The 27,765-nt window shown below is 41.7% G+C and overlaps 1 protein-coding gene across 4 annotated transcripts in view; it reads right to left on the reverse strand.

The window, feature by feature from the left end:
- shank2a (SH3 and multiple ankyrin repeat domains 2a) overlaps positions 1-27,765 on the reverse strand; it is a 443,207-nt gene that overhangs the window by 406,422 nt on the left and 9,020 nt on the right. For 3 of the 4 annotated variants that reach the window (XM_078162170.1, XM_078162166.1, XM_078162159.1), the window contains exon 2: positions 3,172-3,242. The exons of the other annotated variant lie outside the window; for it this stretch is intronic. In XM_078162170.1, the coding sequence (XP_078018296.1) occupies positions 3,172-3,183 (12 nt within the window). In that variant the 5' untranslated portion in view covers positions 3,184-3,242. The remainder of the gene's footprint in view (positions 1-3,171; positions 3,243-27,765) is intronic. 4 annotated transcript variants of the gene reach the window in all.

Raw genomic sequence — 27,765 nt, forward strand, 5'->3', positions numbered from 1 at the left:
AATGATTCAGTGTCCTGATGACTGCCAACTTGTGCTCCAGTGGGTGGTGAGAGTTGAACAGCAGGTATTGGTCTGTGCGTGTAGCTTTTCTGTACACCTCAATGTTTAGGTTGCTGTCCACTTCAATGTGTACAGCACAGTCTAAGTAGGGTAGACTGTCTCCTCCGACATCCTCCCGTGTGAATCTGACGTTGGGATCCACTGCATTAATGTGTTCCGTGAAGGTTTCCACTTCCTTAGTATTGATTTTGACTCAGGTGTCATCCACATATCTAAACCAGTGGCTGGAAGCAGTTCCTGTTAAGGTGGTCAGAGCTCTCTTCTCCACATCTTCCATGTAAAGATTGGCCACTATAGGGGACACTGGTGAGTCCATAGCACAGCTGTGCTTTTGTTGATAGAGACCCTTGCTGTACTTGAAGTAGGTGGTGGTCAAACAGAGATTCAGCAGGTCACAAATGTGGTCTGGGATCAAGTTAGTCCTATTAGGAAGGAAGCTGTCTTGTAGCAGATGTTTCCTCACAGTCTTAACTGCTTCTTTGGTGGGAATGCAAGTAAAAAGTGAAGTGATGTCGTATGATACCATACAGTAGTTTCGACAGAGTCCAGTGTTATCTCTCTGGTCTTGCTGGCAAAATCCTGAGAGTTTTTGATGTGGTGTGGAGCAGAGCATGTGAGCAGAGCGGTGGATTTTGTGTTGAGCGGGGAGCGGCTATTTTTTTTAAAAGATGGAGCGGAGCCTTATCTCTCTCTCCAATTTCGCTCCGGTTGCTCATGCCCCACCCAGAATGCATCTTTGCACCTGCGCACACCCACACTATTTTCTTTCAAAGCTATGGAGTTTACTGTGTACTTCACAAAAGAAACTGAGAAGTCATACAAGTGTACCATTCCTGTAAAACTAACAGATGGCGATAATGTGGAACAAGAAAAAAAGCTACCAAGCTCATGTTTTATTGTGAATAGAAGATTACAGGTTAGGGTAGTACAATGCAGTTTTTTTGAGTGGAGTAGTGAGCGAGTGGAGCGGGATAAAATTTATGATGGAGTGGTTTGGAGCGGAGCAAAGAATGCGCAGAACCAAGCGGAGCAGACAAGCGGCGCAAAGTGACAGGTCTGCGAGCGAGGAGTGGAAATTTTCACCTGGTCCGCTCCGCTCACATGCTCTGGTGTGGAGTGTTACCAATCAGAGGAGCTAGGATCATAGCTTGGTGTTTGGAGATGTTGTTCGTGACTGAGTTGATGCTGCTAAGGATGGGTTTTAGTGGTGCTCCTTCCTTGTGTATCTTGGGGAGTTCATACATGCATATAGAGCAAAAGTATTTCTAATTCCATTCCTCAATTAATCTACTGAAAAATCAGTAGAATACTCTTTTACTAAAATCAATATTCTACTACTTACTTGTTATACTTCTTTTGATTCTGTGATGTCTTAAAGTCACACACTGGAGTGGAATGATGCAGCCGTTGTTTAGTTCTGTGTAAAAATGCGTGGGTGGAATAAAGAAGGGACTTCGTAGTGGCCAATCTTTGTGTAAAAACAACACATTTTCACTCCAACCTTGTCACATATTGACATTTGGTCATGGACTTTCCACGTCCAGATATGACATGCAATGGATGCGTTGGTTATTTAAGTTCTGGGATGTTGTATAAACATCAGTCTGTTACATGCATTTCCTGTTTTCAAAATACACTTCCATTTTCACAGGAAATGTACAGTTTGCATACAGTCTCTTTCAAAATAAACGCACTACATTGGTGCAACACTGCGGATTGATGTGTATTTTTCCTTCAACAACAGACGCACATGGTTACATTTTGCCAATACATGGTCGTGGTTGGGTTTAGGGAAAAAGAACAGGGTTTGGTTTACAACCTTAAAGGAAGCGAACACCAGACTTCCAGGTGAAAGTTGGTGGTTGTTGGTGGTCCAACAACCACCGCAAAATGAATAAAACAGCACAGTATTTCAGCATGTATACATGCAGTATTAGGACAGTGACACATTTGTGTTGTATTAGCCCTGCACTCCATTACACTGGATTTGAAATCAACCTTAGAGGTTAAAAGTCAGCTTCAGGGTTATCTGGCTTTAAGCCCTAAAGGAAAGCTTCTCGAAATGGCCACAAAACACAGATTAACAACAAGATAATTTATCAAAAGTATCACATTCAGCTCAGTAGTAACTGTCAAGGTTCATGGACAAAACAATTGTTTTTTTGCTAATCACCCATTATTAGCTTAAGCATGTTTACACTACATAAATTAGCCTAGCAGCCAGTGGACATGTTTCCTCTACTTATAACTTAACTAATTATAAGCAACGTTATTACTTTTCTTACTTACTGTTGGTTTTACTTACTGTTGTTTGGGTTGACGCCGGAAGCAGTCTATTTTTTTTGTCAGTTAGTGTGCAGTGTACTATTTAGGTGCAGAGTGAGCGCTCCTCGCTTTCATGCTCTTCAACGAAGGCAGGCTCAGACACAGAGGCAGCTGCCAAGAGGAAGAGAGGCTTTGTGCCATCAGGCTCCAAGATAACAATATCTTCTGCCTTCTGCTTAGAAGTGGTGAATTTACAGCTCACAGCAATTTAATACGATATAGTCTCTGGCTTTTGATTGATATGTAGTTGCACATTTCTGATCCATCGTTAGCGCAATAAGCTTGTCTACTACATTACATGAATGTCACTGTCACACTGAATGCCCTTTGGAACTTGAAACTTTAAAGCAGTATATGGAAAAGGAACGACTAGTCGAGTATTTGTATCGAACATCCAAATCTGATTCAACGGACAAATTCTGAGTCAGTTACAGCCTTAAATTTAATGTGATGAACTACCTTGATTTGTAGTGTTATCCAGAAACAGACATCCCCTACTGGATATTGTTTATGATGAACAGAGTTGAATATCTGGAGCATTCATCATGATAAAGGTAATTCTAGTGATGCCTGACCTTTACTGGGTAATAGTAAATCCATCACAGGTGAGATGTCCTTATAGAGACAGTCTTCTTTCCAGCTTCACATTCATTCTAATCCTAAACCATCCAAGGTGATACATGAAAAAGAGGGACATGCACACTCTGGCACTCATGTTTCCTTCTGCCTGTTATTGATCCCTGTTAATTTTAACTAGGTCTTTAGCCTTTGACTGAGCCTACGTACCATTTCAGCCATAACATCCAGAGGAGAAAAGCTCTCTCAAGGAGGAGGTTCCACTGTTGCACCCAGGCTCCCTGAGTGGGGAGGAGAGAAGAGAAGAGAGGGGAGGGAGGGAGGAAACAGAGATGTCTACAGTAAATTAAATCACTGGAGCCTTCAACATACTGCTACATGGAAATCTTATCAGCTTTAATTTTTTTATATTTACAGTAAGAACTACAGACCTCTACCACAACATAAAATAGTAACTAAAAATGTATTGCTATTGCAGCCTACATGTTTTACAAACTTAACATGCCAAAACATAGACATATATATGGACTATGGTATATTTTATCTAACACTTAGACATCTAAACCAAATGAGAGAATGGTTGTTCCATGCAAATCTAATTTATGATTATGCAACATGTTAAACATATAGCATCAGCATTAATCACATCAGCCCAGCCACCCACAACAGTTTTCCTCCCCACTTCTCTACCTATAGAGAAAAAAGAGTGGGTAGGACAGGGGGTTATCTTTTGTACATTTTGATTTATGCCACCAGTTATTTATTTTATGGATGCTTCCTGCTGCGTAAGGGAACTCCCGATATCGAGAAATGTTACTAATTCTAAGTGTTACACGTGTTTTCGAGGTTGTAATCTCTCCAAATGGCAAATAATGGTTTGGAGGATAAAAAAATCAGGCAGAGTTTGTGGATATGTTTCTATTTCAAAATTGTAAAAATAAAATGATAAAGACACGATAACCAGAAACACAATAAACTATGTCATGGAATACACACAGGATTTGACCTAGTATTAGAGCTAATGCATAATATATGACCTTCCTGTACAATAACTGCATTCAAAATTAATGTTCAATAGAACCTGATTAAACAGTAATCTTGCTGTTGATGCAACTGCCTGCGCACACAGTCAAATCTCCAAGGATGGGTGGGGAGGAGAGGAGGAGGAGGAGGAGGAGGGGGTAAAACAAACAAGTAAACAGCTGAAGATCAAAGATGGAATAAAATCAGCACTTTGGCGCTTTCCACAGTAGACTGTCATCCTTGTAATCTTGAGGCACTGAGACACAAAGGATGCGTCACTGTGTGTGTCTGTGTGACATGCTGTGTATGAGGTTTAGAGGGTGACCTGAAGAGACAGAAGCTGATTGACTGAAGGACTGAGAGGTAGCAGAAGCAGAGGTTTGCAAAATGAATAAAACAGCACAGTATTTCAGCATGTATACATGCAGTATTAGGACAGTGACACATTTGTGTTGTATTAGCTCTGCACTCCATTACACTGGATTTGAAATCAACCTTAGAGGTTAAAAGTCAGCTTCAGGGTTATCTGGCTTTAAGCCCTAAAGGAAAGCTTCTCGAAATGGCCACAAAACACAGATTAACAACAAGATAATTTATCAAAAGTATCACATTCAGCTCAGTAGTAACTGTCAAGGTTCATGGACAAAACAATTGTTATTACTTTTCTTACTTACTGTTGATTTAAGGGGTCCATGTCATTGGTCCGACAACCCATTGGTCCGACGGTCCGCGGTGCTGAACGGCTCCCGGCGAGCATATTTCTGCCTTGATGGTGCGCCGCGACCGGCTCTGGGTCAGCTGGGAAAGGCTTGAGGCGAAGCAGGCTCACAGCTTATGTGTTTGTCACTTTCTTTTTCATTTTAACCCACACCATGATCTTTTCCTAACCCTAACCAAGTGGTTTTTGTGCCTAAACCTAACCAGACCTTAACCACAGGGCATCATGATGATTTTGGAATGGACTTCGGAACAATGGGTTTAATATGGTCGGAACAATGGGATGTTGGACCAATGGGCTGTCGGACCAATGGGCAGTTCCCGGTTTAAGTCACTGCATCTCCTGACAGAACAGCACGATTGAATTTCAGCCAGCATGCACGATTTTTCAGCATTGTTGAAACAGAGCAGCTGTTGCTAATGCTGTAGTCTGAGTGGGCGGAAGTTCGCTGCATAGATCAGCCTCTCATTGGGCGGAACGAGCCACCCGCTGAAGTTCCGCCCTACCACCTCCGGTTGCAGTTTTCAACACGTCCTTTACTAACTTTTGCGGTGTTTGATCTTGCAGGGATATAGCCGTTTTCTGCCATGGTTCGCGTCCTGTAGGTGATATTTTTGTGGGCATGTTACACCAAAACCTGTTTCCCACCGGCAATAGTTTTGCAAGCGCACCGTTGCTGTGGCACCGCCCAGAATGATTGTGATTGGTTGAAAGAAATACAAGCAGCCAGGGTGTTTTTTTCTCCAATCTTAAAGTGAGAGTCGCCCCAACCAGACCTTTCTTTTCTTGAGAAAGGTCTGGTGAGCGAGACTACTAATGTTGCAGCTAATGTTGCTAAAGCAAGAAATTAGCAGAGTGAGACGCTCATCTGACACTCTGTCTGTTTTCCTATATTTTGGCCGAAATCCAAAATATTTCCACTCTGCTAATTTATTCTCAAGTAATTAATGTTATACTCATCGTCTTTCTCTTGGTTGCTTGCCATCTGCCTGCCACTGTTTGACAGTGACACAGACTTTCAAAATAAATGCCTATGCTAAAGATGACAATATGGATCGATGTTCTCACTTTGCATATCACGATGATATTGGATCGTTGATCATTAAATCGATATATCGATCCAGATCGATGGATCGTTACACCCCTAGTAGTGAACTCATTCAATATTTTACTTTGTACTGCATTTACAGATCACCCCATAATGTCATACTTATGTGGCAGGTGTCACGGGGCAAGTTAACAGAGGGGCAACACTTATGCTGCATTCACATGGAATCTCGCAAACGGCAGACGGCAAACCGGATGTCATGTTAGTGGACAAGAGAAGGACGGTAAAACTTGGGCAAGGACGGCAGAGAATGCCGTCCACGGCAACGGTAGATGGCAATGCCGTCCAAAGTTAAAATATTTTAACTTTTACCGTTCACCGGCCACGGAATGCTCAACCGGATGTGACGTAGTTCCAAAACAGAAAAGAAAACATGGCTGACATCGACAACAAAAAGCTAGTGCTTTTGGTGCAGCAGCACCCAGAATTATATGACCAAACTTTAAAAGCCTACGTTGATGCTTCCAAGAAGGCGTATATATGGGATGCGATTAGCGCAGAGCTGGGTGGAATACCAGGTACGTAATATGAAACGTAACATTATGAATTGCTTTATTAGCTTAGCGAGCTATCTGGCTAACGTTAGGTCTCTGTAGCCCATAGACCGAGTCTGCAGCAGACACGTACGGTTCCTCATCTCCCAGCAACAACGTTAACATGATTTAAGAAGCTTTTTCTCATTCATAGTATGGTAAAATGCAATATCTAGAAAGCAGATTTTTATATGCATAGACTATATGCATTGCTGTAATAATAACAATACATAATACACAAGAATATATATTTTTTAAATATTTTATTCAATCTGCTGTAAATACATCACCATAGCAACACACACGTGTCACAAGTCACGTGTGTCTCATTTTGCCGTTGTGCCGTTCCGTCAGACTGCTTGTTTATTTCTCCCGTTCCATCCAGCAGATGTCTCCCGTCTGCTGCCTGCCATCTGCCTGATTCCATGTGAATATGGCATTAGTGCCGTTATGCACATATAGGGCTACCTGTAGGAGGAACTCACGCTGAGACATGGGTTCAGGCCAGAGGAGTAAGGCAGGTGCACACCTCATTCCATGCTGGCATGCAGCGAACAAAGAGCCTAAGGTTGTGTTTTTATGTCTGTTAGTGTGTTTATGCTTTTAAGTTGCATGTGTGTGAAATGTATTGTGTTCATGTATTTCAGACCTGCATCCCTGGTGGGTTGAAGGCAGCTGGTAGTCATAGGTGTGTAGATCGACATACCAGGTATTTAAGCGTTTAGTTATGATGTTTTGAATATTTAATTAGTATGTATTTCAAAATATTTGAAATAAAGAGTTTGAAGTATTTGTTTCCCCTGCAGAGCATCAGGGGTCCATTAGCTGCTCTGGCTGTGGGAATATTTTCGGGTTTGTTTTGTTTCCTTTAGGCCTTTTTTTTCTGTCTAGTCCGCCCGGTAGCGGGCAAAAAAGAAATGGGAAATGCCCTTGGGGCAGACTAGTTTTCTTTTCTTTCTTTATGTTTGTTTGTTGGTTTGTCAGTCTGTTTCCTTCCCCCATCAGTCAGTAATGCTACTCCAGCTTAATCTCAGTCAGACAGTCAGGGCAGGCTTAAAGTGTGCAGTGGAAATTTGGGTTGCAGTGAGAATAAGCACGTTTGTAAACTAAGAAAGGTGTCAACGTGTGTAGTGTGCAATACCTATATATACATCTGTCAGTCTGTGGACCTTAGCCAATTCCGGATGATTTCTCTCTTGAATGTGGAGGGGAAGATTTTCTTTAGTGTAGTAGCGCAGAGATTACCTAGCTACTTAGAAAGGAATAGCTTAATGGATACCATGGTGCAGAAGGCAGGAATACCAGGTTTTGCAGGGTGTTTAGAGCATACTAGCATGATCTGGCACCAGATTCAGGCAGCGAAGATTAAGAAAAGGGACCTGCATGTATTATTTTTAGATCTTGCAAATGCTTTTGGTTAAGTACTGCATAGCCTCATTTGGAGTGTGTTTGACTACTTCGTGTGCCACAGGTAGTTGTTAACTTGGTGAAAGCATACTTTTAGGATATTAGGTTGTGTCTAAGTACGGCAGGTTTCACAACAGGTTGGCAGAGGCTAGAAATAGGCATCATGGCAGAGTGTACAATTTCTCCATTAGCATTTACTATGGCGATGGAAGTAATCATCAGGGCTTCTAAGTGGGTGGTAGGTGGGGAGAGACAGCAGAACGGGTTGCATCTCCACCAGTTAGGGCTTACATGGATGACATGACACTGGTGATCACAACAATACCATGTACAAAGAGGCTACTAGAGAAGGTAAATAAGAACCTCAAGTGGGCCAGCATGAAGATCAAGCCTAGTAAGTCTAGAAGCATCTCGATACGTAGAGGGAAGTTAAGTGATAGGAAGTTTTTCATAGATGATGAGGAAATCCCTACAATTAGGGAAAAGTCTGTTAAGAGCTTAGGTAGGTGGTACAATGTAGAGTTGAATGATAAGGAACAGGTGGTGAAATTTAGAAAAGATGTGGTTTAAGGTTTGGATAGAACAGATAAATCAGAACTTCCAGGAAAGTTGAAGTTGTGGTGTTTGCAGTTTGGGCTATATCCTAGGTTAATGAAATTAAGTGAAATTCCAGTATCTGTTGTGGAGAGAATTGAAAGGTCAGTTAGCTCCTATATTAGGAAGTGGTTGGGCGCTCCTAGGTGCCTAAGTAGTGTTGCATTGTATTGTAAAGGGATACTTCAGCTGCCAGTATCTAGTTTAACAGAGGAATTTAAATGTACCAAGGTCAGGACAGAGCTCTTGTTATCTGGGAGTAAGGACGTGGTAGTTAGGAGTGTGGTTCCAAATCCAACCAAGGGGAGGAAGTGGAACCCAAGACTGGCAGTTCAGGAGGCAGAGGCAGCTCTTAGGCATGCAGAGATTGTAGGTAATGTTCAGTTTTGCCGCCTGGACTTACACTCTCACTCCTCTTTCTCTCATGCACCCCAAACCTCTCTACACCATATGAATAAATTATATCTCCCATCTTTTCTAACCTTTCTATTGCATTTCCTCTAAGCCTACTTAAGATTACTGACAAATCTCTATTAACTATCTCCCATTCTTCACTGTCACTTGCCCTAGGCCATCTAACTCTAACCTTTTGCTCCATGCATCCTGCATCCTCTCTTACTACCCCCTCCTCCTCAGTGGCAGCGTTACTGATATCCTGCAAACTGTGGTTTTCTACCTGCCGCTGGACTTCATCCGACTGACTCGACTGACTTCTTAGGAAGTACTGATCAATGCAGCTACTCTGCCCTTTCTTTGCCACACACTTCTTCTTTCCCTGATGAGTTCTGAGGCCTTTCACTGATGTTACTTTCTGCCAACCGCAAGGACAAACCTTTTTCTTAGTGGTAGGATCCACTTCTGAACCGTGTCTCGGCCGCTTCTCCACCATGTTGCTTTCTCTTTCTACCTGTGCTCTACCTCTTGCTATGACACTCTCCGCTCTTCCTCCCCCTCCCTTCTTGTTGTGAGGATGCATTTCCTGTGTGCCAGCGCGGGAACGACACACAAACTAAAAATGATATATATTGAAAAATACCGCGAGATGTTAGAGGAGCCGATCGGCTTAATCAGCATTGTGTCATCTCCTCTAGTAGTGGCTTGGGTGAAACGGACATTTACGGACCTGTAGAAGTTACGCACTATAGCTTTAATATTTTGTTTTTTTGTTTTTTTAAAATATGTGTGCGTGATGTGCACATATAGTCAGCAACAGCAGCAGCAGCGACCCATATCCAACACGACACACCCTGAAGATGGAAACCAACATACGACTCAACAGGCAGGAGAATGTAAATGAGACAGAAATTTGCTTTGAAATGGTGGGAAATGATGCACAACAGGCTTTGAGGTACATTTTTTCTCATTTGGTGGGTGTGTCAGAGGTATTTCTGAATCAGCAGTGACATGTATTTAAACACCACAGCATAGTAAACACCACACATACAAACATGCTGCCTGATAGTTTGTACCTGATAGTTTGTAACTGACTTTACTGGCTGGCTTCTTTACAAGCTGACTGGCTGCTGAAACGAGTGATGTGCCAAACGTTCTGAAACCAGCCACTAGCAACTTAACAGGCTGAGTTGCAGGTGATACCATCAGTCAGTCTGAGTCTAGCTGAAACAGGCCAGATCACACAGCTGCTGGCTTTCCAAGAAATGTTCATAAATAGTTGTCTTGTTATGAATTCACGCTGAACTGGTAAAAGAGGGCCACAAACTTCGGACAGAATGATTCATGTGTTCTGTTACCTAAGTCCATCTGTCCCAAGTTTGTTATATCAAATGTAGTCGGACCAACACATGCAGACTGTGGCTGTACGCCTGCCAATGGCTGACTATTTAGGCCAGCATTCTCGCTTCTTGAACTATTTGCGTGTAACCATTTTTGCAAAATCCCCTTCACTATTGGAAAAAAACCTCACCTCTGAGCTAACAACTTACATGCTGAAGATGGCAAGTTTTAATGGATTTGGATCATGCAGTAAGGCATGCCTGCCTTGTTCTTTTGCTAAATTGTTGTTAAGATCTACAACGTAAAAAGCCCAGACTCTATCTCGTAAGACCATCATGCGTGATGGTGATCTGCTTTCTGACATGGCGGAGTCGACTTGTAACATTTTTTGAAGTTTCTCTGGTCAAACAATGCCTTAATTTGACCCTCTTTTGCGCCTGGGGCCTGAGCCTGGACCATACTGACTCCCAACCACATCAGCAAACTTTCTGTTGCTGCTGCCTCCAGAGCCACTCTCCTCCTGGTTAGCCTTCCAGGGTAGCCCAAGCTAATACAGCATCAGCACTAACACCCAGCACTGAGCTATTAAACAGTCCCAACAAACTCACACCTACAACAAAACAGCTTGACTCTAACATTAAACCCCTCAGTAATGTTAGCTGGGTGATGCTAACAGTTAGCTGTGTCACTGTTTGTATTCCTCCCTGACACTATTTTGCAAGGGCTCCATCGCTACATTCTGGGGTTAACACTGTACAGGATGACTGCGATTCATTTAGATAAAGACATAGAATCCAGACTGACTTTTTCCCCTATAGCAGAATGATAATGTGAACTTCAGACCTTTCTCAAGCGCTGACACAGTGCTGTGGAGATAGGTTTTGACTGTATCAAAACTAATGACACATTATCTATTGGCCTAATTAGTAAATAGACTAAACTTCCTTTTGGATTTACTTAACACACACACACACACAAAAAAAGATTCACAGGTGTGTGAAATGTCAAAACGTGTTTATATATGTGTGTATAATGTTCAAAGTTCATGTAAACTGCCCTTTAAATTGGATGGATTTTTCAGGGGAACACTAGCCAATAATGCGGCACCATGCCAAATAAGACACAAGTAACATTTGCATGTTTATGCACTAATTAGTGTAAAAATCTCTCACAGTCCTTTTAAATAATGCAGATGTGACAGAGAGCCCTGGTTATTAGAGAGCCCTTCCTCTGAAGTCACATTTAAATATAAACCCTACATGAGCAAAATCCTGTCTGTGGTGGACCATTTCTCCAATTTATTTTCTCTCAATCTAAGAACAAGCAATGCTATGACACACTAAAAGACATGCGGTAAACTCATTAACTGAGGTGATTTCTCATATAGACAAGTGGCTCTGAGTGTTTGTCGAGTGGCCCTGAGAAACCCTTGTTTACTGTCTGAATGCTGCTGGTGTAAAACCAGGGAGGAGTTCTTGGCAACATATGCAAAGCCTGTGTCTCCAGGGAAATGAATTATAAACATGAACACAGAGAACCACTTCAGAAGTTCAAGTATCTGACAAAGATAAACTAAGACTGTTAGAGTGTGTTTATTATTTAAAGCTATTCATTAATGTAATCTAAAAACAGCTCTAAATAATAATTCTAATAGTGTTTACAAGACAGACTTTAAGATCCAGTCAGCTCTTTAAAGTTACACTATACCCCCAAATCAAAAATATATTTTTTTCCTTTTACCTGTAGTGCTATTCATCTCTCTAAATGCTTCAGTATTATTATATTTCGCAGTATGGCTCTGTTCTGGGGCCTCTCCGCCTTTCCTCAGGCCTACGCGGAAAGCTTAAGGCAGAGAGAGCACAACTCTTCGACCTTCCACACCCCGAGGTTGAAAGCCTTAAGGCAGAGAGAGCACACCTCTCTGCGCTTCCACGTGCATACGAGGAAAGCCTGAGGCAGAGAGAGAAAATTTCCCTGCTGTTTCATGGGCTTACATGAAAAGTCTAGGACAGGGAGAGCAGCAACAAAGACCCCCTGGGAACAAAGCAGAGCAGCATCAATGACAAACAGAACACTGACTTTGATTAGTCAGACACAACATGAAGAGGAGGAGCTGGGGTGGGGCAGGTTGCAAAGCAGCTTGCAGAGGAAGCAGTAACAGTAGGCAGGCCAGAGCAGTTTAAATTGGGTGCCCTGAATGAGGTTGCATAGAAAGGAATCATGTGATCAATCAGCTGACTCCCTCCTAACCAGCCAGCTGATCCATCAGTTGATTTGGCTGCTTGAGATCAGCTGATGTAGCTCGGATGTGAGCTGAGCTTGACATCATGTCCTGCTTGAACGAACACTACGCTCACTTTTGGAGATATCAGCTGTAGCGATATCTTCTCTCTAATAATAACAGAACAAGGTGGCACTTGGCTTGAAACACTCAAAAAAAAGGCCAAAAATTGTGTCCTGGTTACATTAGATAATCCACAGACCTTGTTGTGAGCAGTTTCATTAGTAACTATTTTCATTCTAAAAAACTTCACCTTCCATATCACGATGCAGAAGGAAGAGTGCATGTACTCATGGACAAGAGACTCATTCATGCTTGTGACAATGCCAGATGTAAACATTGATGGTGTCCCCCTCAGTTCAGCTGTAAAGTTAGTTAGCTCAGTGTTGCTAGCAGTAGATTCACTTTTAGTTTCTAGTATGGTCAAACTCTGAAAATACTAATTACTCAACGCATCCTCATAGAAAACTTCGTATGATATCCTATAAAAATGCACACACAATGGTTTGTATGATATCCCACTAATTAGCACCCCCGAATGATGTTACGTCCTTAAAGTAAAGTTACATAATTAACATTAACAAAGATACGGAGGTTAGGTTTAGGCAATTAAAGTTACAGCGGTATGGTTTAGGAAAAGAAACATAGTGAGGACGTATCTTAAAATGACTGGAGGTTCACACAGTTCCAAACACACGTCTCCTGGGGGAAGTCCCACGGGACCCCAACCTGCCAACTTAGAGACTGCTCGCTTCCTTGTTGCTCTTGTCAGCACATTGGTCACGTGATCCTGGCCTTTCAAAATACATGGGTTATCCACGAATTACTGGTGCATCATTATGTGGGATATGCACAGATTTGGATGTATCACTTTTTGTAGGAAAAGGTACAAACAGTTTATGAGAACAGCCTGGATTATAGCACTTCCCACTGCCACTGAAGACATTATACAATGATTTATACTGCAAGTACTTCTCATCATTAGTGGAGTGCCCCTTTAAGCAGCATGGACACTCACGGTGTCTGAACAAAGGAAAGTGCACCCACTACTTGCACATCTCTGCTCTGTTTGTTATTCCTATAAAAACACACTCATCACAGTGCTGTCTGACTGACAGCTGATGTGTCATCTGTACAGAATCATCATCAGCAGCAAGCACTTCATCACAAAAGATAAGACAACAGCAAAGCAAAAGCAGCATCTTGAAGCCGCCCAGTTTACTACTGAATCAACAGCTCCTCAGGAGGGCACCAAATGGGCTTCCGAGTAATGGAGCTCATGATATAGTAGGTATCCATGGCGACTGCATACCCATTTAACTGCTTCTGAGCATTTTGTATGAAGAGGTATTTATGATCAAACTACGATTTCACGGTTTTGTGACCTCAGTGTCCTGTGTGGCAGCCCGAAGCTTTGTTATTGGTGAATCTAAAGGAAAAAATAGAGCACGCAGGGGAATGCATCCAGAGGCAGGACCTTTCCAGAGAGGCTAGAAGTAGTAGCATCAAACACCCACCCACACCCACACCCACACCCACACCCACACACACACACACACAGACACACAGCCCATATGACCAAAACCAAGCTGGCAGTGAGCACTCAAACTAACAGGAGCCCTTAGTGACACAGGGAACCAAAGCAAATGCACTGATTTACATCAATAACTTATAGTAAACAGTCAGATTTGCAGCAGAAAGAAGAGGTTAGCAAAGCACTACTGGCCAAACACACTGCACAATAAGCTCCTTGGCAGAGGTAATAACAGCTCTGCATATCTCTCTTGTTACATAAGCCCAATCAAAAATTAAAAAGGTATATCAATATTGATTGTGTAAATGTAGAAAAAAAATGCTGCAGTTATGGATTACATTAACCTGTCAAATGTTTCACTGGAGATACTGAATGAATGACAATGAGTGACCTAAACCAAACTCACATTTATATATGGCAGGTTACAAGGACATTCCTCATATCATACCTCATATTTCATACAAAGTATGGCCAACATTTTTTCCAGCAATAACTAGGGCCGTAACGGTACGTGTATTTGTGTCGAACCGTTCAGTACGCGACTTTCGGTTCAGCACGACCCTGTACCGAATTATTGGGCGCAGGATATTATTTTACTTTATTTTGTTTTATTTTAATTCCGTTTTTGCGAGCCGAACCATTTAAAATATCTAGTTCCCCAATGGACATAATTGAGTGACGGACCGAGTCCGACCGTAAATCTCCGCCTTCACTTTGTGCAGCGTATTCTCGCATTTTGACAACATGGCAAGTGAGCATGACGAACCTGAAGACCCACCCGCAAACCTTAAGTCCTCCGTTCGGGAACACTTTGGTTTCAGGGTAAAATACGAAGATGGAAATAAACAAGTGGACAAGACAAAAGCAGTGTGCCGACACTGCAGAACAGCGGTCGGGTATGTACTTGGAAACACGTCTAACATGCTAACGCATCTAAAGCGACACCACCCGAGTTTGAATATTAACCGGCATGACTAGAAAAAGCAATCTGGTGCAAACTACGATATTGTCGTCGTTTAAAGAAATAACCAACGCCATTGGAGTTGAGTAAAATTGTTTAAGCTGCACTTTAGATATAAGCATGTTTTGTTTACTGCACTTTAACAAAGTGGGAAAGCTAAGGAAGTTCCTAGTAAAACTGAATCTGAGCAGGCTTTAAAGCTGACCAGCTGCACTATACTTTTTATTTTATTTGAGTAAAACTGTTTAAGCAGAAATTTATATTTATATTTTTCATTCAAAAAATGTGTTAAAAAACAGCAGGATTTTATTTTTCACTTTTCTATTTCTATTTTCATTCAAACAATGTGAAAAAGCAGGATTTTATATATATTTGTTTCATTCAAAAATTGTGTAAAAAGAGTTAACTGCTGTGGTGGTATGTTTTAATAAGGTTACCAATAAGTAAAAGATATTTAATAGTTGTCTATTTTTTTCATTACTGTACTGAAAAAAACCGAACCGTGACTTGTGTACCGAGGTACGTACCGAACCGTGATTTTTGTGTACCGTTACACCCCTAGCAATAACCATTCAATGTCTTTGAATCCTGTTATTGTCTTTTTATATATTACTTTGCATTGTCAGTGGCAGAAATTATGAGGACTACAAAAGCTGGAGCATTCATATATTTCACATAACGGGGAAATGGATGGATGGACCTGCACATTTATAGTGCCTTTCTAGTCTCACACTACATCACATTCACCCATTCAAGTATACATTTTGCACTCTGGTGGCCAAGGCTACCATACAAGGTGCCACCTGCCACTCACACGCCAATGCTCCAGCCATCAGGACTTATTTTCTTGCTGAAGGATACTTCAAAATGCGGAGGAGCTGGGAATTGAACGAGGATCTGACTGAGAAGTCGAGGACACTATCAGCAGACAGCCTGTCACTCAAAGCAGCCCGCCCTTAATTATGCATAACTTTAAACCTTAAAAAATGTAATTGGGTGAGTTCTATAACAATTCACCACCTGTACAGTTGTCATGAAATTAGCCATGGAGACCATACTGTTTGGTTATTTTTGTACCAGACTGTAAACATTTTTATTTCTGCTGCTAAGTTGAGCATTTTAATATGAAGGTCTATGGGGACTGAGTCGCCAGCCTCAAGCGGACATTTAAAGAGCTGCAGTTTTTGGCCCTTTCATGTTGGCTTAAATTTCCAGCCCCAGAGGTTACCACTTGCTCTCAGCCCAGTTAGTTTGGATGTGAAACATGTATCTATTATACAAACTGGATACCAGATTCCAAGATGGCACCCATTCACATAAATATTGCTTGCCGAATGCATACAAAAAAAAAAAAAGATTTTGGGGGCTGTCCTGTCAAAAGTTTATTCTTTGTCTTTTTATAATAGTGGTCTATGAGGAAAATCCTTTTTGGGCTGCAGGGGTATTTTGCTTATAAAAGTGAAAGAAAAGCAGCATCTAGCAGGACTGAAATCTTGAAGTTCCATTAATCAGTTCTATTGGCTCCACTCCACAGTTAAGGCTTTTTTCTAACCTCCAGTAAGGTTTCACTGCCTTGACTCACACATATACACCTGAAAGCTGGCCATTAAGAGTGGGAATTGCCAGAGGACCCACAATACAATATTATCAGAATACTTAGGTCACGATACGATATTATTATGATATGCTGAGTATTGGGATAAAACATACTGTAATGTCCTGCAAATTATTACCTTTTTTTCCAACTGCAAATTATTTCCCCAAAAGGAAAACTTTGTCAACATCAGTTTTACCTCATAAGATAAGGTTTTCAGTGTGTTCATCTGACTTGAATAATTTTTATTGCAGCAAAATGTGACACAAAGCAGACAACTGACCAACACCATCATAAAACCTGTCAAAAATGCTGCATACATGCATGAGCAAAACACTTCACATGCAGGTATCCCGCTAACTGAATGGCAAGACCCATGTTAGAAGTGTTGTCTGTTACAATGACAAGGTTTTTGTTGACAATCCCCAATTCTTGTGCTGCATTTTGCTGGTTTGAAGTGTTTGCTCTTCGTGACTTTCGTGTACTGCTCTAGTTTGGAGTATGTGAGACAGCAGTCACCAGTTCTCTGTGAGATAATGTGCCCTTATAGTCACATATGAATCCACTGACCTTGAGGTCCATGCATCACAAGTTAATGCCATCCGTCCTGCTGTACTCAAAGATTTCTCAACTTTCTGCTTCACTTTGTAGAGCTTGGGTATGGCTGTGTTGGTGAAAAAACGTAGGATGGAGTCACATACATGAGTTCCAGTGTTTTTTGCGTGTAACAAAAGCCTTGGTTTTCAACAAAGCTGTATGGATGCAGATCTTTGCACATTAGGAAGGTGATGGACTGTGTAATTTTTGTAGCTCTCTTAGAATTATATTCCCAGAGTGATTTATTCTAATATGACACTGTTTGCAGTGTGTCATATCCAAGTCCTTCTTTCCTTCCGTCTTAAAAAATCCAAAAAAAAAAAGTCCAGACATTTGCTTAAAACGCAGACGGTGCATGTCTGATTTTTTTCTCCGGTGTCTCCATCTTAGTTTTGGTAAACTTCCTGCCAAATGCTGCTGACTGAGACCTCTGCTGACCTCACCAGGAATAAAACCCCAAAAACATCAGCTCCATCTAGTGGACCAAAAAAGCAATTGATTGTATTATTCTAGTACCAAAAGTTGTATTCAAATGTGTATTTGCAAAAATGAATAATGTATATAATTAAAGATCGATATTTGGGGTCTGTACATCAATAAAATATCGCCATGCAAAATATCACAATACTGCCCATTACAACCACAGTCTGATCCGCTGGGCCATGAGCAGCTCTACTGGAGCACTTGGGGTTAAGTGCCTTGCTTCAGGGCACCTCAGTGGTAGTAATGAGGGAGAGGCAAGTGCTGCTTTTTCAATTTCTTTACCCAGATTTATAATTCTGCTCTGAGCATTGAACTGACGACCAAAATTGTTACGGAGAGCCTGTTGTCAAACAGTTGCTAATCTATACATCCAGCAGAGATGAGGCAACATTAGCATTAATTCATTGTGTGTCTTAAAACCTGATGGATATATTCAAGTTCAATATTTACTCTCCTTCTAGCTCTGTTCCTCGATCCTCACAAGCTAGACTCTAACTGTGTCTGCCTGCTTTTTGCTGCTGAGCAGGTCGCATACAGTGGGTGTTTCAGAGATTGCTTGCTAAAAATCTGTTGTCACCTTCAACTGGAGACAATGTTGGTGAGAGTAGTGGGACAGAACCAGATATTGAATTTGCAGTAAAACCAAAACTATTGGCTACAAAAGACTAAAATGCTCCTTAGAGCTGACGGGAAGTACAGAGTCAGGTGATCATTCTGTGTGGGTTAGTCACTATATATATTTAGCCATTTGACCCCTTGTTAATGTAATGATATTTATTTTGTTATGTTTGGGTTTTTTCAAGGAATCTTGATCTTTTGTATCCTCCTCTGGGAGAGAAAAATTACATATAAAACTGCTTATGACGTATGCCTACAGGCGAGCTCGCCACATCTCCTCTGCCCCCAGCAGCACTCTTAGTTTGACTTTAATCCTTCCTCTGACTGCCAAGTTTCATTTTAACCTGGAGCATCCACACCAGAAACTTATTTTGGATGCTTCTTAGGATTTTTCCACCATAGTTTCTGCCAAACTTCTAACTGCTGCTCCATCAATACAGTCTGTCCTCGCCTTATTGAAAAATTAGAATTACTGCCGTGTTGTTGTATGCTTTCGCACACCACTCAAGTTGCACTTACAGTTAACATCCATGTTTGTGAAAACATGGATGCTTCACACACATCTTTCCCCCGCCAGCAAAGAAGATCTATACAATCAGATGAGTGTCACCAATTCAGTATCTGACCAAATATCTCCTCTTCTGTCCCTGAGATTATCTCAGTTTAATCAGTTTATCTCACTGTTTTGTTGTTTTTTATGACCTCCTATGTACAGCACTTTGTTTCAGCTGTGGTTGTTTTAAAGCGCTTTATAAATAAAGTTGAGTTGAGTTGAGTTGAGATATGACGTTGAGTAACGGCCAGGGAAGTGTTTTCTGCAGAATATTATGATGTCACAGTGGAGCTGACATTTGACGTTTTGGATATAAAATATCATCACTTCATCATTATATTCTATTAGACATTTGTGTGAAATTGTGTCATAATTAGTGTATTAGTTCTTGAGTTATGGCCAAAAACATTGTGAGGTGGCAGTGACCTTGACCTTTGACCACCAAATTCTAATCAGTTCATTTTTGAGTCCAGGTAGATGTTAGTGCCAAATCTGAAGCAATTCCCTCAAGTTGTTCTTAAAATTACTGCGTTCCGGAGAATGCAACAGATAAGGTTATAGTGACCTTGACCTTTGAACACCCTTGACTCAAAGTGGATGTTTGTGCTAAATTTAAAGAAATTCCCCAAAGGTGTTCTTGAGATATCACCTTCACATGAATAAGATTAATACAAGGTCACTGGGACCTTGACCTTTGACCACCAAATAAAATTATTAAATCTTTGAGTCCAAGTTGTGTCAAATTTGAAAAAAAAAATTACTCCAAGACATTCTTCATATATCGCATTCACAAGAAAAAGACAAATGGAGGGACAATCCAAAAACATAATTACGGCGCCACAGTTGTATGCCTCCACGCACCAGTCAAGTTTCTCTTACAGTTTACATCCATGTTTACATCCACAGGTTGAAGGTGGGGATCCAAGATGAGTGTAGCCACTTGAGTATCTGACCAAATATTTCCCTTTCTGTTCCTGAGATATGACACTGAATAATGGTCAGAAAAGTGTTCCATGTAGAACATTATGATGTCACAAACAATGTGACCTTTGACCAAAAAATTCTAAGTAGTTTATTCTCCAGTCCAAGGGGATGTTTGTGTCAAATTTTAAAAAAAAATTCCCATAAGGTGTTCTTGAAATATCGTGCTCACGAGAATGAGACAGATGCAAGTCACACTGACCTTGACCTTTGACTATCAAAATCCAATCAGTTCATTGTTGAGTCCAAGTAAATATCTGTGCCAAATTTGAAGAATTCCCTCAGGCTGTTTTTGAGATATCATGTTCATGAGAATGAGACAGACAAGGTCACAATGACCTTGACCTTTGACCTATGACCACCAAAAACTTATTACTTCATCATTGAGTCCAAATGAACATTTGTGAATAATTTGAAAAAAAAAATAAAAATCAAAAATTAATTAATTAATCTTTCCCTCCTGGTGGACATAAAACGCATCACTTCTGATGAACCTGTGCAGGAAAATCTTCAGAGACACCTCTCACCAACACTGATAAACTGAGAGATCTTTTCCTGGCGCTGATATGCTTAATCAGTATTGTGTAAGTAATGTCCATTTTTATGCAATAGTCCTGCACTGTAGTCTTGAATGGACTCAACAAACCCAAATCTATTCTTAAATCACCAGAACCAAACTGAACTGAAGACATATCCATATCCACATCCTATGTGCAGCTCGCTGCAGAATCCATTTGCATTTCCTCAAAGAAGATAGCCCACAGCAGGTAAAGGCCACCTGCTTTTTGGAGTAAAGAGCACAGGTAAAAAGCTCTGGTCCAAAAGCCAGAATCCATCCTGAGCTGCAAAGATCTACGTCACAAATCCCAGTCTGATAAGGCAGTGGGCCTGCTGGGGACTCCCTGCCAAGACTAAAGATCAGCTTTTTTTTCCCAGCAGATGCGAGTCACAGCAGGAGAAGGCCACAGACACACAGGGTGGGTGAAGAGAGAGGAGAGGTAAAATAAAAGAGGAAGGAAAGGAAGGGAGTGGAGAGATGAGAAAGTTTGGAGGCATAACAGATTGTCCCCCACCTCCATCCTTCCATCTTCTGTTTGTCTATGTGCTCTGTCTCTCTGTCAGAGCTCTCCACCATCGTTATCTCCCTCCTTGGGTCTCTTGCTCTCTCTGGGTATGAGCCCTTCAGGGCTGATAGACTGATTGGACTCAGATGTCCCCAAGTTTGACTTTAATCATTGCTGATGACAAAATCCAAAGCTGTCTTTCTCTCTCTGACACGCACACACACACTTCCTGTTACCCCTCCCTGGGTCCCGTGTCAGAGCAGAGATAAATGAGGAGCCGGAAAAGGGCCGTGCTCTCCAGAGATTTAAGAATGAGTTTGTAATGGCTAAGGCGACAGCAGAACGCAGGTTTTCCATTTTCTTTTCTACCTGATATTCTTACATTTATCTTTATTATGATAAGGTGTAGGTGGACTTTTCTTGGGCACTTCCTACATTTTCCAGAATGACTTTCGATAACTCCACCTCAGAGGATAAGCATGATTTTATATGCTATAATTTCCAATCAAGGATGGGTAGACGGGTGTGAAATTTGTGCAAATGAGCAAACCTCATGAATCTGGCCTGTACCATTCACTCTGAATGATAACATGTTCTGCTGTCAAGTACAAATATCCTTTTAATGTCCTAACCAAGAAAAAAAGCAATGGATTTTTTTATACTTTCTTGGGGCAATTTTTTTTTAAATAAACCAAATGGGTGAGAAGTCACATCATGGAAACAAAATCAAAATTACAAACCGTGTACTGCTACAATGCAAGAAATATGTCAGCATACCAATATATATCAATTTGTTACCATAGAATTAGTAGTATTACCAGTATTAGTATCATTTCAATGTAGTTATCCTGGATATTTACTATTACAGTACTTTGAAAACATCTAAGAAATAGTGAAAAATCTTCATTGTTTTTTCATCGACTAAATAATGGAATAACATTAAATATATGGCATTAACAACAGTGAATATTTATCCTTTTTTTGTTTGATAGGAATTGTAAATTTACTTTCTTTGCATCACTACCTTTACCATAAAAGGACAATTCAACCGTTTTGTTCAGCATGGCTTTAAACAGTAAAAAAAATCACACATACAAAATTACTTCACCATATACTGGAGAATGGTGAATGTACCATTTAACTACAATGAATGATCAGAAGTTTTTCTTTTTTAAAAGATTTTGTAGCAAATTGTCAATTTTGATTACATTAGCTTACCTTCACTGTCTTTACCATAAAAAGACAAATCAACCATTTGGTAGATCATGGTTTTTTTTTTTAATTATTTGAATTTTATTAGACTTTTATTTTTTTCTATAAAGTTACATACACCAACCATTAAAACCACTGACAGGTGAAGTGAATAACATTGATAATCTTGTAACAGTGCAATGTTGTACCACAAAACCTTGTGGATGCTACTTGACACGCTCCACCCACCCGAACACCGTTGCAGAGCAAGTAAACCCCCTCATGGCAACAGCACTTGTCGATGGCAATGCCCCACCAGGGCGTTAGTTTCAGATCTTTTGAGTCCTGTCGGTTGTAAGGTGGGGTATTAGCATGTCCCATAGATGTTTGATCACATTGGGGACTGAGAAATGTGGAGGTCAGGTCGATGCTTTGAGCTTTTTTTGCTCTTTGACATGTTCCTCAAGCCATTCCTGAGCAGCTGTGGCATGGTGCACTGTCCTGCTGGAGGCCACTGCTACTGGGGGTTGCCGTTGCCATGAGGGGGGGTACCTGGTCTGCACTAGTGTTTAGGTGGGTGGAACGTGTCAGGTGGCATTCACAAGAATGTCAGAACCCCAGGTTTCCCAGCAAAACATTGCACTGTAACAAGATGATCAATGTTATTCTCTTCACCTGTCTGGTTTTAATGTTTTGGCTGATGGGTGTATATCTGTTCAGTGAGACCTCTCAAACTGTAACGTTGAGTACATATGCCTACCTTTGAAAATGCCACCACAAAGAGCCCCCAGGTCTTGAGTGACTTTTTATTTTACTTACTTCCTGCAAGAGCCAAACTGCAAAGGCATACTATTTGAAGACACAGTGACATCAAGGATTTTTTAAACTGAATGGCAGGGATAGCTCAAATAGGTTAAATTATTATTTTTTATTAAGATATAGTGACTGAAAATGTGCTCTACCAAACAGCTGAGCAAAACTTTAAAAGAGATAGCACTGTTTTGGTCCAAGCACAGGACTTTGACACCAGATATCAGAGTTTGTGTCCTGCATCCCCAGTGGAGGGTATACGCAGGTATACTGGGTATACCTGCCTATTTTTCTGGCTGTTTACAGTATACCCACCTTTCAGCCAAAAGGCAACCACCTATCATGCCGAATTACCAACTAGGTCTCATTCCAAAGCCGTCAAATACCAGCGCTCAGTGACTGCAGCATCAGACACCTACAAAAAAGCCATTCTTTCATGTCAGCTTGATACACAACTTGGCGCTGCACGAGGGAGGAGGAGGCAGAAGGGGTGGTGGATGGGCCCAACAACCACAGACTTTCACCCGGGAAGCTGGCATTCAACCCCCATATGTATGTACAACCAAACTGTGTCGTTTTTTTTTTTTTTTTTAAACCTAACCAGGTTTGTGTTGGCTAAATGTAACACCATGGAAAGTCCATGATCACGCAGCTATATGTAACAAGGTCAGAGTGAGAATGTGTTGGGATTTCAGCCTCCTATGACAGAAACTGTGGCCGCCAAAGGGTGGAGACATTTTTGCGGACTAACCAACTGAAGGACCAACCAATCAAACAACCAACCAACCGAGCAAGCTATTATATAGAGCTGCTTGTCACAGCAAATAAAAGCCTGGCAAATTTTCAGATTTGAATGAGGGCTGCTGTTTTAAAGCCTTCCATACTCAAAAGACCCCCCCCCACCCCAAGAGACCCTTTGTTATACAAACACACTAATTTGTAGGGGTAGGAATCACCAGAGGCCCTAACATATGATATTATCATGATACTTAAAGCCTCAGTGTGTAAAAATGGTGAGTAACAGTGACATCAGCGGTCAAATTCTAGATTGCAGCGCTCACTCGCACTCAGTCACTCACCCCTCCCGTCGGGTAAGTGACGGTGGCCTCGTAGGACAAAAAGCCTTGCGGTACATCTCTATTTTTGTAGACTGAACGTTTCCCTCAATTTGACTGAACTGACTAATGTTAGGTGCACAAAAGTAGGAAAGAGCTGATATTACTGACAAATCACCACACTAACAAGAGACAAAAATGCAGCTGCAAAAACTTTTTTTTTTTTTTTAAATCAGATTTGACACCTGCAATACAGTCATATAGGAACTGTCATACAAATACTGAAATACACATTTATTCTGAAGTGTAACAAAATGGAAGTGAGGAACAGAAAGCAGCTGAGGAATTAGGCTACTCCCCTGACCCCTGACCCTAATCAGATTAGCATCAGCACAGAAGACCATTTCCACATCAGTGAACTGAGCAGTTCAGCTGCGCATAAATCTGCCTCTGCAGTGTCCAGTAAACAAAGCAAGGCTGGGGGAGGAAATGGATGGCTATCCAAATTAATATTCCTGGAAAATCTTTTCGAAATGCAGGGGAGAAAAGTGTGGTGTGATGCACGACACACATACTGTAACACTGAAAGGAGGTAGCAGGTGCAGGCTGTAAAACCGTCAAGCATTAATTAGACAACTCTAGGTAAATGAGATGGTCCACCCACCTATATGATTACACATGACATTTAGGTAAATTAGCCAACAGCAGATGCCATTCCTCAACTGTTCAGGAGAAATGTGAAGGATGAGAGAAGCTACGACTGAAATGATATGGTTTCATGACACCCCAGAACTCCCTCATCACCAGGGGCCGGTTGCACCAACAGGGCTTATGCCTGGTCTTAAGCTAAGTCGGTCGTAACTTGGTGTTCTAAGTCCGACCTAATAGTTACGCCAGTTGCACCATCTAGGCTTAAGCCTTCTTCTCACTAAGATGGGCGTAAATCTTACGCCTAGTCAAGAGCAGGTGTAAGGTCATTATCAAGCTGTGCCCATGTGCTCTAGAGCGCAGAGAGCACAGCAGAGTGATTAGGTACAGAAGCAATCCATTGGACGTATATAATGACGAGGAGCTGATTGAGAGGTTTCGATTCGGTAGGAGAGATCTGTTTGAACTTACTGAAGAGCTGTCACCGGATTTACAGTTTGTGTCTGGCCGCAACGCAGCACTACCACCAGCCAGGAATACATTATAAGTATTTTCCTCTATGAATTTAAGTTAAAAGAGGAAAAGTGACAAAGAGGCAGGAATATACAGCCTAACCCCCAATTTCCACCAGATGCGTGTTGGTTGCATCTGCGCTCCGGCACTCCAGAGCCCTCCGAAACAGATACGCAGGACTTCTATTTTTGCCAGACGCCGGAGCACACAGACACAAAATAAAACATCCAGTTAATTTTCAAAATAAAATACACAGTGTTCATGGCGGATCGTATTTCCCTGCACTACACCTTTAAAACTACATAATGGGCAGAGGCAGGCCTGAAGTCAACAGGTCAGAGGTTTTCAGACGTAATTTCACCCCAATGACACCATGGACGGGGAGATATTAATCGAGATGTCTTCCGGCGGAGCTGCACCGCTCCACACAGCAAACGCAGCCGGTGGGTATTGACGGACGGCAGAGCACGCAGCAGACAACCAGCGCTGCCGTTCCGCAACGGACACGCATCCAGTGGAATTCCGGCGTAAGTTTGACTCCTACTCCTTTTTGAACATTTCTGTTTTGTTTTTAGTAGGCCTATAACACTGTGGGTTTTTTTCACTTTGGTAAAATAGTAAAATAAACAAGCACCCCTGCTAAATAGATAGCTATAGTTTTATGTAGAATCCACACCTTCATGAACACTGCTCTCCTCATGAAGGTGAACATCCTCTGGCTCTGCCTCTGGCCTTTCCATTGATAGTGGATTGATTGCTGGATTGCTGCCACTTTCGACGCCATCCAAACCAGTGAAGGCAGGGGAATCCTCCCCAAATACGTCAATAATGATGTCACTGTAAATTGAGATTTTCAGGGGAGGACCCCCACCAGTTGGATGATTTTTTTGGAGGAGACGTCTTTTTTTGCCTTCTGAGGAGATCTTTCCACTTCTTCCTAATGTCAGCCTCTGTACGAAGGCAGCCAGAGTCTGAACATGTAATGATGTGCCCCGTTATCTCTGCCCATACCGACTGTTTATTCTTATTTGTGATGACGTTTGACTGCTTGGCAGTCAACACGTCAACACAGCGCAGGCTGTACGGCTCGATTAATTTTCTAATTTCAATGTCGGTAAAGTTACCCTTTCTTTTTCATTGATCCTCCAATTCTGTTTTCTTCAAATCTTAAACTGTAAATAAACTGTCAACACAAATGAGAGGGGCTGTCAACTGTCAATTGTCACATGTCAAACACGCGGGGTGAATCAGCGGCATTTGACGTCACCGCACTCCTCTAGGCAGGGGGCATTCACATGGACGCTCACAGCTAAAACCGGCGTAGCTAAGACCAGGCGTAAGCCCTGTTGGTGCAACCGGCGTAAGTCCACTCCTTAAGACTGGTCTGGTTAGGAGTTACGACCAAGCGTAGTAATGACCAGTTGGTGCAACCGGCCCCTGGTGTTGTGACCAAGCGCTGTGACACAAAAGCATACTTGCTCCAACAAATTTAACATCTGAAATTAAATGGTAAATGGACCTGCATTTGTATAGTGCCTTTCTAGTCATCTGACCACTCACAGCGCTTTTACACTATGAGTCACATTCACCCATTCACACACACATTCATACAGGCAAGGCTACCATACAAGGTGCCACCTGCTACTCAGTTTTTAACACCCTCACACACCGATGGAACAGCCACTGAGAGCAATTTGGGCTTCAGTATCTTCCTCAAGGATACTTCGACATGCAGACTGGAGGAGCTGGGGATAAAACCGCTGATCTTCCGATTGGTGGACAACCCGCTCTACCTCTGAGCCATTGATAAAATACAGTGCTTCTGTTCCACAGGTTAGACGCGGTGCTGAAGGACTGTCTCTGGAGACACCCCCTTCCCAATGAGCGGTCAGTTCAACTTCTGTTTGCTAAGCATGAGCTAACATAGCAGCAGCGGCTAACATTAAGAACCATCCTTACATACCTACACTGACACTGAAATGGCTCAACTGTCAATAAACCTGTTAATAACCGTTAGTTAACATTAGCCATTTGATACTAACAGTTGGGCCTGTCACTTTGTGTGTGCAGCAGAGTCTCTGCACTGGGTCGGGTACCTCAGTACCAAAAACAGCTGATTTGTGGGTGGTTTTTAAAAAAACATTTTTTCCCGGGTTCGGATCTGGGTGGAAAAAATAACATGCGGGTCGGATCGCGAGTTTTAGATAAACACATCAGTCATTAGTTCGGTAAACTACAGATAACTATCTTGGTCATTATTTACTCTCTGAGGATCGCCTCTGCTATTTCGCAACGGTCATTGGTTCAGCTGTTTACACGCGTTTCACCATCTAATAACACAATTTGTGATTGGACAACAGAATCAACATGGCTGCCACCGTCTAATAAGCGCCACTTCCAAAACAGTAAATAATTATTTAGGTATTTGAGAAATAAGTGGATAAAACATTACAACTATCACTTTATAATGTTTCTGAAGTGTTTCCTGATGGATTACTTCTCTCCTCGATGGATTCTAAAAACACGTGACGGCTCGTAACTGCTGAATGTCGCTCTGGACAGAAAGTAAGTCTATTATTACACATGTAAAGTTCCTTTACATAGATTAAAAGTTTAAAAGCATTAAACGTAACAAACGAGTGCTTTTACACTCGTATGGGAGAAGAACACAGAGGGTTGATGATGTATGGGAGAAGAACACAGAGGGTTGATGATGGAGCTGTACTAATTGGCCTGATGTGCGGGTTTGCAGTTCGGGTGCGGGTTTGTATGTCGCCGGGTCGGGTCAGGGCGGATCTTGAAAA

Source organism: Epinephelus lanceolatus, chromosome 2 (assembly GCF_041903045.1).
Source record: "Epinephelus lanceolatus isolate andai-2023 chromosome 2, ASM4190304v1, whole genome shotgun sequence".
NCBI classification, from domain to species: Eukaryota; Metazoa; Chordata; class Actinopteri; order Perciformes; family Serranidae; genus Epinephelus; species Epinephelus lanceolatus.